The sequence below is a fragment of the Hemiscyllium ocellatum genome, chromosome 9 (assembly GCF_020745735.1).
Source record: "Hemiscyllium ocellatum isolate sHemOce1 chromosome 9, sHemOce1.pat.X.cur, whole genome shotgun sequence".
Lineage (NCBI taxonomy): Eukaryota > Metazoa > Chordata > Chondrichthyes > Orectolobiformes > Hemiscylliidae > Hemiscyllium > Hemiscyllium ocellatum.
Genome location: NC_083409.1, coordinates 98,410,886 through 98,423,101, shown reverse-complemented (window position 1 = coordinate 98,423,101; position 12,216 = coordinate 98,410,886). Strand labels below are relative to the sequence as shown.

General features: G+C 40.7%; 1 protein-coding gene across 1 annotated transcript in view; it reads left to right on the top strand.

Moving 5' to 3' along the window:
* hfm1 (helicase for meiosis 1) overlaps positions 1 to 12,216 on the top strand; it is a 192,005-nt gene that overhangs the window by 82,775 nt on the left and 97,014 nt on the right. The window contains exons 16-17 of the mRNA XM_060829604.1: positions 1,064 to 1,197; positions 6,388 to 6,435. Of these exons, the coding sequence (XP_060685587.1) occupies positions 1,064 to 1,197; positions 6,388 to 6,435 (182 nt within the window). The remainder of the gene's footprint in view (positions 1 to 1,063; positions 1,198 to 6,387; positions 6,436 to 12,216) is intronic.

Genomic DNA, 12,216 nt, shown 5'->3' with positions numbered 1-12,216 from the left:
AGTTCTCGAAGAGGGAAAGGAGTCATTTCCCCCTTTTCATGTTCCAGTCAATTCTCCCCATGCTGGGACTATACATCCTTCTGACAAGTAGACAATGCAGTTGATATTGTCAGCTCTCTCAGGTGGGATTGCCTCCAGAATGGGATTGCTTGAAGTCTCACCATAATTCAGTGAGAACATTAATTGGTTGTGGGAAACACAGTATTAATGGCCTTGCATTCCCAGCCAACACTCTGAGTAATTTGAGAAACTTTACTACTCATCCAGTTCTGCCCAACTGCTTTTCTACTTTCTGGAAACTTATGTATCATGTTGGTCACTTCGTGTATGAATTTATTTTTCTGATATCAATTCTAAGATTATAATTTAGCCATTTGAACTTGTGTCTCCTAATTCTACTCCCATACTTTAATTTACCATCGCAATAACCTTGTAGGTCATAAGATCACCTCTTGGAACTCTCTAATCCATATTGAAAAACACTATTTCTGTCTTGCCTCACAATTCATACTCCTTGTATTACTTAGTGGTAGAGATCTATTACCTCGGGCTTAATCCAGTTTCATAAGCAAGGCCTTGGTGTTATTCATCCTGGTACTGATTAATTTCCCACCCATTGTGTTCGGAGATGGACTTACACAGTGTTTCACCTCCTAGTTTGTTCTCCAACTGACTGTGAGTAATGCCACTGAGAGCTTGTCTCATCAATGAGGAAGGAAATAAGCAGAAAAATTGCAATGTAATTAAACTGTGTTATTGTAATATTTTGCAAAACAATGTTTTGATGGAAAAGACTCAACAGTGACTAGGAACCTTCATCAAAAGATTGAATAAATAATGAGATATAGAAAGTTGACAGAAAATTGACTGTGCTGTTGTAGATTAATGTGATTGAATTGACTGGAAATGCATATAATTTTGATAAATCATTGTACCTATATATCTATGTGACAATTTCAGATTTTCAAAATGAACCGTAATTCCCAAGGTTTAATCTGGAATGTTAGTAAACAAGTTTTAAGGATTATGTATTTTGAGGTCTTGTACTTGTTTCTGTTCACAGTTTACACAAGCATCTTGTTGAACATTTGAATGCTGAAATAATACTGAATACAATCACTGATGTCAATGTTGCTTTGGAGTGGATACGATCAACATTTCTTTACATAAGAGCTTTTAAAAATCCAAACCACTATGGTAAGAATGAAAGCTTCCTAAAGTTGCACCTCAGCTTACAACATTATTTTTCACAGTTAGATTTTTATTCATATCTCTTCCAGATTGATAAGATAAAAGTTCTGTTTCTGCCAGTTGTCATGATCCAATACACAATGAGTTTAGGAAATTTCAGTTTAGTTTGTAATAGATGTACATAAACTTCCTCTCAAAGGAGTGGCTTATGAAAATGCCAGAAATGGTGTTAACACTGAGGATTGGGAGATATTTGGGACCTAACAAAGAAGGACTGTAGAACTGATGAGGACCACATTTGGACCATCCTGGTCGGACCACATTCAGAGTATTGTGTGGAGTTTTGGGCCCTATATCTCTGGAAGGATGTACTGAACTTGGAACGTGTTCAGAGGAGGTTCACGAGAATAGTCCCAGGAATAAAAAGCTTAATATACGAGGTATGTTTGAGGACTCCGCTTCTATACTCAATGGAGTTTAAAAGGATGTGGGGGGATCTAATTGAAACATAGAGAATACTGAATGGCCTGGTCGTAGTAGATATTGGGAAGCTGGTTACATGGGTGGCATAGACAGGGACCTAAGGGTACAGCCTTAGAGTAAAGGGAAGACCTTTTAGAACAGAGATAATGAGAAACCACTTTGGTCAGGGGCTGTGGAGGCCTGGTCATTGTGTCTATTTCAGACTGAGATAGATATGTTCTTGACTATCAAGGGGACCAAAGGCTATGGAGAGAAAGTGGGAGAATAGGGTTGAGAAATATCAGCCATGATTGAATGGCAGATGGGTTGAATGGCCTAATTTCTGCTCCTATGTCTTATAGTCTAAAAAAACCATTATGAATCCATGCTAACTGGGATCAGAAGATGGGCATGGGGTGCTAGAAAAGCACAGCAGGTCAGGCAGCATCCGGGGAGCAGGAGAATCCACATTTTGGGCATTAGCCCTTCATCCAAACAACCAAACACCTGCTGTGCTTTTCCAGCATCCCACTTTTGAGTCTGATCTCCAGCATCTGCAATCCTCACTTTCTCCTGGGAACAGAAGGTGACCTATAAAAGCTTCTATTGGTATATGAAAGGAAAGACTACAGCAAGGATATATATAGGCCTATTGCAAATGGAACAGAAGGAATTACAGTGAAGAATAGGACAATGGCACCATGGCTCAGTGGTCAGCACTGCTGCCTCACAGCACCAGGGACCCAAGTTCGATTCTAGCCTCGGGCAACTGTCTGTGTAGAGTTTGCACATTCTCCCTGTATCTACATGGGTTTCCTCCCACAGCCCAAAGATGTGCAGGTTAGTGAATTGGCCATGCTAAATTGCTCATAGTGATCAGGGATGTGTAGGCTCAGTGAAGTCAGGGGAAATGTAGAATAATAGGGGTAAGCAAATGGATCTGGGTGGGATACTGTTCGGAGGGTTGGTGTGGACTTGTTGAGCCAAATGGTCTGTTTCTACACTGTAGTGATTCTATGCAGTGGTGAATTAATGAAATTAGAGCTCTTGGGATTGGGGGAAAGTACTTGAAAGCAGTGGTAAGATCACTGTCAGGATGGCACACTATTACAAATGGGATTCTGCAAAGATCTATGCCAGGTCCCCAACTATTGACGATCTGTATTAATGTGGGTGGCACGGTGGCACAGTGGTTAGCATGCGGCCTCACAGCGCCAAAGACCCGGGTTCAATTCCTGCCTCAGGCGACTGACTGTGTGGAGTTTGCACATTCTCCCCGTGTCTGCGTAGGTTTCCTCTGGGTGCTCCGGTTTCCTCCCACAGTCCAAAAATGTGCAGGTTAGGTGAATTGGCCATGCTAAATTGCCCGTAGTGTTAGGGGCAGGGGTAAATTTAGAGGAATGGGTCTGGGTGGTTTGCACTTTGGCAGATCGGTGTGGACTTGTTGGGTCGAAGGGCCTGTTTCCACTCTGTAAGTAATCTAATCTAATCTAATCTGATCAAATGATTTGGAAGTGGGGACATTGTAATATTTCCAGATTTGTGGATGACACCAAAATGGGTATGAATGTAAGTTGCAAGAGGATGCGGGGAGGCTTCAAGAAGACATAAGTAAACGTACAGTTATCATAGTCTTACCAGACTATAGGGCTGCTCTGTAATCAGTGTGATACAACTCGTGATAGTCATCATGCCTCAGGGTGAGGAGAAGTTGAGAAGAAAAATCTTCTATGGTAACTTTAGCCAGTGCAGGAACTGAGCTCACACTGTTGTTAACATTCTGCATCATAAACCAGCTGCCCAGGCAACTGAGCTACTTACTCAGATTAGACTCCAACTGCCATTACAGATATAGATCCATATCTGCAATTGATCTATATTCTGTTCCATCCTTTGACATCTTTCTACACTATTCACACCTACACCAATCCTTGTATCATCTACAAATGTACTAATCAACCCATCTACATTTTCATCCAAGTCATTTATATATACAACAAACAGCAGAGGTCTCTGCAGAACACCACTGGACATGGACCTCCAACCAAATAAAAACACACTTCCACTACTACTCTCTGCCTTCTGTTGGCAAGGCAATTCTCAATCCACACAGCCAAGTTACCATGCATCTTAATCTTCTGGATGAACCTACCATTAGGGACCTTGTCGAAAGCATTATTAAAATTCATGTAAACAACATCCACTGCTTTACTGTCATGAATCACCTTTGTCGCCTCCTCAAAAAATTCAATTGAGTTGATAAAACATGGTCTTCCCCATACAAATCCATGCTGACTGTCCTTAATTGGGGCATGCTTTTCCAAATGCATGTAAATCCTACCCTGAAGAATTATGTCCAATAGATATGGGAATTAATCTTCAATTTTTGGCTAAGTCCAACTTATAGTTAGTTTTTAGAGCTTTTTTTACCACAAGGTTGAGTAAATTCACCATATTTAACAAATGATTTTTTGCATTAATTACCTGCCATATCCCATGCTATCACTCACTTCTATTCCCAGCCCCATTCTTTACCATGCACGATTCCCAGAATAACTCATATCTTAGTAGATATCCACTGTAAAACTGGCATCCCTTGCGCCTGTGCCATATTTGAAAGGCTGCTGTGCATCAGGACATGTGCTGGCATTCCAAAGCTGTCCTGCTTGTTAATGGACTGCATCAGAACATGGCTGAAAAGGGGAAGACAGTGCCATGATTCTCCAACAGAGACTCGGAAGTCCTAGTGGACAGGGTGGTGCAAAGGAGAAGAGGCATTTTCCTTGAGGACCAACAGACAATGCTGCATAACCAGATCCTGGCAATTTGAACTGAGGTTGCCACTTGAGTCAGTGCCATCTCCACAGTGCAGAAGAATAGCTATTAAAAGTCAGAGAACTTCTCTGTTAGGCCAAGGTGAATGCCATATTTCTGTTTATCATCTCACAATCATCTATCTCTGCTGCGACACTGCCTTCCCACTGTTGCCTGTAGCATCTTCCTTCACGTGATCTTATCCACTCCAATGTCCAACACCAGTAGCCAAACATGTCCTGGGTGCTGCCTCCTCACTTACTAGGAACACCTCACCACCTTTCTTCCATATGCACCAGCACGAATAGCTGTGTCACCCACATCACTCAATCATTGCCTTTCTCTCATTACAGAAGAAGACAATCCATAACAGGGCAGTACAAGCCCATATGGGTTGAGGTGCCTGACATTTGGAGAGGATCGGAGCCCTTGCAAGAGAAGAGTGGGACAACTCCTGCAGAGATGCAGAGACATTCCCAGCAATTGAGTATGTGCAGCTCTTCATTTCCCTGAAAATGTCATTATCATAGAGTCATACAGCATGGGAACAGACCCTTTGGTCCAATTAGTCAATGCCAACCAAGTTTCCCAAACTAAACTAGACCCAATTGTTGGCATTTTGTCTATATCTCTCTAAACCTCTCTTATTTATGTTGCTGTCCAAATCTCTCTTAAATGTAGTAGCTACCTGTATCTACCACTGCCTCAGGCAGTTCATTCCACATACAAACCTCCCTCTGTGTGTAAAGATTGCCCCTCAGGTCCCTTTTAAATCTTTCTTCTCTCTCCTTAAAATGTGCCCCCTAGTTTTGAACTCCCCTGCCCGAGGCAAAAGACTTTTGATGTTCACCTTATTTATGCCCCTCATGATTTTATAAACCTCTATAAGGTTACCACTCTGTCAGTCTTGTTCATTGCACAACACTTCTAACCAATGGCTGTAACACATCTCTTGTGTCCTGCAGTTACCAGCGGGATGTGGGCTGCTCTGACAGAAGACACCTCTGGGGAAGGGAGTTCTGAGGCCTCAAAAGCAACAGAGGGAGTGCAGGAGGCAACAGTGTCAATCAATTTAGATACTAACACCTTGTTAGTGCATTAAGCTTAGAGAGTATCTGAGCACAATCCTGAAGAAGGACTTATGCCCGAAACATTGATTCTCCTGCTCCTTGGATGCTGCCTGACCAGCTGCACGTTTCCAGCATCACATTTTTCAGCTCTGATCTCCAGCACCTGTAGTCCTCACTTTCTCCTTGTTGAAATGAGTGGCCTACTCCTCTAATATAGCATTTTAGTAAGTTAATAAAAATGCATTTTGTGAGAAATGGAAGATTTCAGTCTGGTAGAGAGGAGATCTAATTTTAAAGTTTCAACTGGTCTATTTTATGACTGTCAGCAGGAATTTTCTCGTCATGCTGGTATACTGGATCTAGGACTTTTGATAGGAGGTACAAAATAAGCAAAAGTATTCCATTTTGCTGTACAAATGATTCTGACTGTGATGAGCACAAAACTTCACAAATATATAAATTCTACCTCTTATTTGTTGACTCTTTAAATACAACTTTTTTTTGCACTTTGGTCTAGTGGTGGGTTTTTTATACAATGGAGTTGGGGAGATTAATATAACCATAATCACAGTTAAGGACGCACATTTACAGAAGGTGTTAAATTATTTTTGTTAAGATAGATAGGATGTTTTCCCTGTCTGGTGACTCTCAGGATAAGTGACGCCTTGGCTTCTGTTAACTGACCAATATTAATCCCAGTAGATTTTACATATGGTCTTATAGTTATTAATTTTAATACAAACTGAACATTCTACTACTATTGCTTATGACTATGATCCTTATTCTTATGGAATAGATATGAACAAAGAATGTAATGATTTCAACAATAACAATTATATGTTTTTCTGAGGTTTTTCTACTGGACAAGGTAGAGCTGGAATTGAAGCCAAGCTACAAGGTACAGATTACATTTAATCCTTTCTTTCCTATTGAAAAGTATAATAAAAAGCTGTTTATCAATTTTAGGTGTGTGAAACAAATATCACTTCCAACTTAAGGATACACACCTGATGATATTGGATCAGCTGCCAGTTACATCTGTCCAATTTTGCTTTGCATTTCAGTCAGAGTTCTATCCATACACCTGTAGTTCCTTAACCAATCAAGAAATGTATCCTGTTGTTTTCAGCATTTCTATTATTTATTGCAATAGGGTGTGCTCACTTAACTAGTTGATAGAAATGAAAGTCAGCCCATTTTTATGCATGTGAGTTTTTTCTAAAATGGTTGAATGTGATTTTGATATGGTTTGTTGATAACAGGCTTGGCTCAGTGGAAGCACTCATCACTAAGTCAGGTTATGGATTCAAGTCCCATTCCAGAAATTTGAATCTCTAACCTGGTTGACACTTCAGTGCAGTAGTGAGGAACTATGCTTCCTTCCCTCTAATAATGACTATAATTTGAAGTTATTTCAATGGCTGTGAAATGCTTTGGGACATCCTGAGGTCATGAAGGGAAGTATATAAATGCAAGTCCTTTCTTATATATCACAATAGCTGATTGTGTCATTTCCTGGCACCTAGCAGGAGGCTTAAGTACACACCAACTTTTGTTTTTTTCCATCAAGCATTTGGTTTTCAGCAAGCATTGTGTGCACCAGAAATATATATTGGAAAACTCCAAAATCCTCTGAGAATTCCTGAACCAAACACAATCTTTTATTTAATACTCGACCTATTGTAAATTGCAACATTAAATCTGCCTTAGTCCTGATTAATCAAGACATAGTGTCCCTGAAGTCGCTATGATATTCTGATAAGATCCTGAACCAGATTGCCAAGTTTATGTTATGGTCAGATTGGGGACCTATAACTTATTTTTAGATGTTGACAAAAGGTGAGATGCAGCAGATTTAATGGAAGGGTAAACCCATAAGAATCTACATTTTTGGACAAATAGCAATACTTTATTGTATAAATTGGAACAGTGATATAATCTGCAATACAAGTACAACTTATTCTTAATATCCAGAGTTAATATGTGGCAAACATGGTGTAGTGATTGTAATGAGGTCATCCAGCTGGACCTCACAGAATATGAGTTCCCTGATTGGGGCTGTTAGCCTGGTACAATCAAGGAGCCCCAGCTGACAGATGAAAAGGGCAATGTCAAAGAGCTGACTCTGAATGAAGCAGTGCTACGGTCAAGGACTGTTCATGTATAAATAAATGGTTACTTGGTGTCAGGATACTGGCTTCTGTGGAGTTATATTAGTGGCAATGAGTAAAGTACATTCCTGCAGAAACTCACTCACAACAATCAACTTTGAGTTGCGGTGAACATATCTTACATCATGCCTTTGTTTGGGAAGCTTGACTCATTCAACCCTGCTGTCGAGGACTGTAACCAGTATGTGGAAAGAATGCATTATCTTTTGTGCGCAAATGACGTTATGGCAGTCAAAAAGCAACGAGTAATTTTCCTGACAGCCTGTGGAGCTGCAATGTTTCCCTGAGGCACCAGATACTAAAACCTTTCAAGAATTGGTAGACATAGTTCAGAATATTGTGATCCCAAGCCTCCTCTAATTCTGAGAACCTATAGTTTTTCCTTGGCAGTTCGAGAACCAGGGGAATCCATATCGGGATTTTTGACTAGGTTAAGACAACTGGCAGAAGCCGGTGACTTCGGTTTAACCATTAATGAGATGCTTAGATGCTGTTTGATATGTGGGATTAATGATGTAACTATGCAAAACCGTCTATTAGCTGAAGCTCAACTGGATTTCAAACAGGTGTCACCTCTGGCTTTATCAATGGAAGATCGGCAAGTGGAGCATATGAGTTGCAGGGGATTTTTTTTAATAGATATTTTATTGAAAATTTAACATGTTTTTACAAACTTACAAAATAATACACACAAATACGAACATTAATATACAATTAAATATTAAATATATGATAACCAAAACCTAACAGACAAAAGGAAGAGATTAAAAAAAGGAGAAAACAAAACTCAACTAACTACTAATCTAACCTACAACTAACCAGAGCGTATAATAAAATATCTTACATTACTCAAAAGATGAAAAAGGATAGCATAGTAATTAAATATTAAGTACATGCTCGGAACGAATTAACATCAAGTCGTAATAAAACCCGTATTTATGCGGGATTCCTCCCCCAAGGGCCCCCGGACCAGTCAGAACCGTCACCGCAAGTAGATGAAAACCCTTGACAAAATTGCTGAAATATCTGTATCTATATAATTCAGGAAGGGCTGCCATATTTTATAGAATAATTCAGTTTTTTAGTGCACCATATTTGTAAGGAAGTCAAGGGGAATACATTCCATAACCAACCTACACCAATTCGGAAGTCCTGGAGGGCCCTCAGCTATCCAGTTTACTAAGATATTTTTCCTTGCACAAAAGAAGAGGATGGAAAATAATTTCCTCCCGTGCACATCCAGGGAAGGCATGCTCAAAAAGCCCAGGAGAAGAGATACTGGATCTACTCTAATTTCTGCTCCCAAGATTTCTGTCAAAGCATTTGTTACTCTGACCCTGTATTTGTGGATCTTATGGCATGTCCATAAGCAGTGTGTGAGAGTGCCCACCTCTATTTTACATTTGGGACACATTGGAGATGCTCCTGCCCTAAATTTTGCCAATCGTTCTGGTGTTATATGAGTCCTATGGAGTATCTTTAACTGAATGGCTTGGGTTCTATTACAGATGGAGATTTTTCTGGCATTTTCCCAGATGTCGTCCCACATTTCTGTAGATATTTCCAACCCCAATTCCTGATCCCATGTTCTAAGCAAACATTCCATGTCTTCCGAAACTTTTTTCTGTCATAAATAATAGAGAGTGCTGACTGAGGGTACACCCATTGGCCACAACACTCTTCGTTCCCTATCTGATTTATAAAGGCTATCTAATAACGTACTAGTCTTCCTCTATATGTAATCTCGGATTTGGAAGTATCAAAAGAGGTCTCCATTAGGTAGTCCAAATTTCTGGTGCAGCTATTCAAAAGATATCATGACCCCCTCATCAAACAGATCCCCTAAACAGGAGATACCCCTGGACCCCCAGGATTTAAATGTGGCATCTGTGAGTCTCGGTTGAAAACCCCAAGCCCCCACTATAGGCGTATAAGGGGAGGTTTTATGTGAATTACCCTTGTTTTACCGCATTATCTTCCAGGCTTTAATTGTGTTTAATACGACAGGGTTTTTACAATGGTCCATAATGACTTTCATCTGATCTAAACATAAGAGGTTAATAAAAGGACACTTTGCTTGAGAAGCCTCGATGTCCAGCCAGATTGATTGCGGGTCAGACGAGACCCAATTGGCTATGTAGCTTAGTAGAGAACTCAGCTGACACTTCCTAAACACTGGAAAATCCAGCCCTCCCCTTGCTTGTGGAAGCTGTAGCTTCTTTAACTTAATGATGGGCCGTCCATGATTCCAGATGAAAGAACCAAGCCAACCATATAATTTGCACAGTGCCGGCCTCAGCAGCATCACTGGGAGCATTCTCATAGGGTATAAGAGCTGGGGCAAGACATTCATTTTAATTAGAGCTATTCTACCTCGCCAAGAAATTGGAAGATCCCCCCATCATTGAAGGTCCTGCCTTATCCTTTCCAGTAGATGCACAAAATTGACCTTGTACAGCTGACCGAAGACTGAGGTGATAAAAATACCTAAATATAAAAAACCCTCCAGAGACCACCGAAAGGGAAAATGAGATCCGTCCAATAATTGGGACATACTAGCGAGGCCACCCATCGGCATGGCCTCTGATTTTGAGGAATTAATTTTGTAACCTGAGAATGCACTAAATAAATTAATAACTTGGATCAGGCGAGGCACAGACATCAAAGGATTACTAAGAAAAAGGAGAACATCATCTACGTAAAGGGTAATTTTATGTTTACCCATGCAAACCTCAGGGCTGTTATATTAGAACTCGTGGCTCAATTACTAGCGTAAATAGTAACATTGAGAGAGGACATCCCTGACGGCAGCCCCGACCTATACTGAAGCTATCTGAGCCTAAACCATTGGTGATCACGGCTGCTTTGGGGTCATTATACAATGTTGAGACCCATTTAGCAAAGACCTCTCCAACGCCAAACCCTTCCAGTGTATAGAACATGTATGACCATTCAACCCTATCAAATGCCTTCACTGCATCCAACGAGACTACTATTCCCGGTATTCTTTCCTGATGACAGACTTGAATCACATTCAAAACCCTTCTAATATTATTACATGATCTACGACCCTTAATAAACCCCATCACCCATTGTACTCTATGCTACTCTCTCCCCACCCCACCCTCCTCTAGCTTATCTCTCCATGCTTCCAGCTCACTGCCTTTATTCCTAATGAAGGGCTTTTGCCCGAAACGTCGATTTCGCTGCTCGTTGGATGCTGCCTGAACTGCTGTGCTCTTCCAGCACCACTGATCCAGAATCTGGTTTCCAGCATCTGCAGTCATTGTTTTTACCCTTAATAAACCCCGTCTGGTCCTCTTTTATGATATATGGCAGTACCCTCTCCAGTCTCAATGCTAATGTTTTAGAAAGAATTTTAAAATCTACATTTAGCAAAGAAATTGGTCTGTATGATGCGCAATCTTCTGGGTCCTTTCCTTTTTTGAGGATGAGAGAAATATTCACTTCTCTCAATGAAGGCAGGAGGCAGCCCTGACTATATGAGTAGTTGCATGTCCATAAGGGGACCAGCTAATACTCCGGTAAACTCTTTGTAGAATTCAACCTGAAATCCATATGGACCAGATGTTTTACCACTCTGAAGCTGCCTGATTGCGTCAAGTACTTCCTGGGTTGTTAGGGGAGTATTCAGGACCGACACCTGTTCCAGGGTTAAGTCCAGAAAGGCCAGGCTTTTAAAAAAGGACTGCATCTTCCCGGCTCTATCTTCACAATCCTGCGATTTATACAAATCGAAGTAAAACTTTCTGAAGATTATGTTGATCCTTTTATGATCATGAGTAAAAGTACCAGCACTTTCCCTGATGGACGTGATAGCTTGAGGGGCCTTTCTTTCCTTGCGAGAAACGTTAGGTATCTACCAGGCTTATCGCCATATTCATATAATCTTTGCTTTGCAAATAATATTTCCCCCTTTGCTGTTTGGGTAAGCGTGGTATTCATGGCTGTCCTAAGGGCCGTAATCCTTTGTAATTTAGCAACAGAGGGCCTATTAACATACGCTGTCTCAGCTGCCTTTAAGCGAGCCTCGAGTAGATGTTGTTGTTCTCCCTTTTGTTCTTTCTGGGTCGCCGAGTATGAAATGATCAGACCCCGCGCATAAGCCTTAATGGTCTCCTACATCATCGACGGGTTACTAGTCGTACCTGAATTAATTTCCAAAAACGTTTTGAATTCTTGAGAGAAATATTTTACGAATTTACTATCCTTCATCAAGAAAGAGTCCATATGCCAATGTCAGGGGGCCGTCTCATTGTTCCTGGTCTTGACCTCCATATACACTGCAGCATGATCAGAAATTATTATATTACCTATTTTGCAGGATAATATGGAATTCGAAAAGGTTGAGGGGGCAAAAAACAAATCAATTCTAGTGTGACACTTATGTGGATTAGAATGAAAAGAGAAGGCTCTGCCTTGCAGGTGGAGGGACCTCCACACATCTACTAATCCTAGCTCTTTATTCAAATCCACCAATTGCCTGG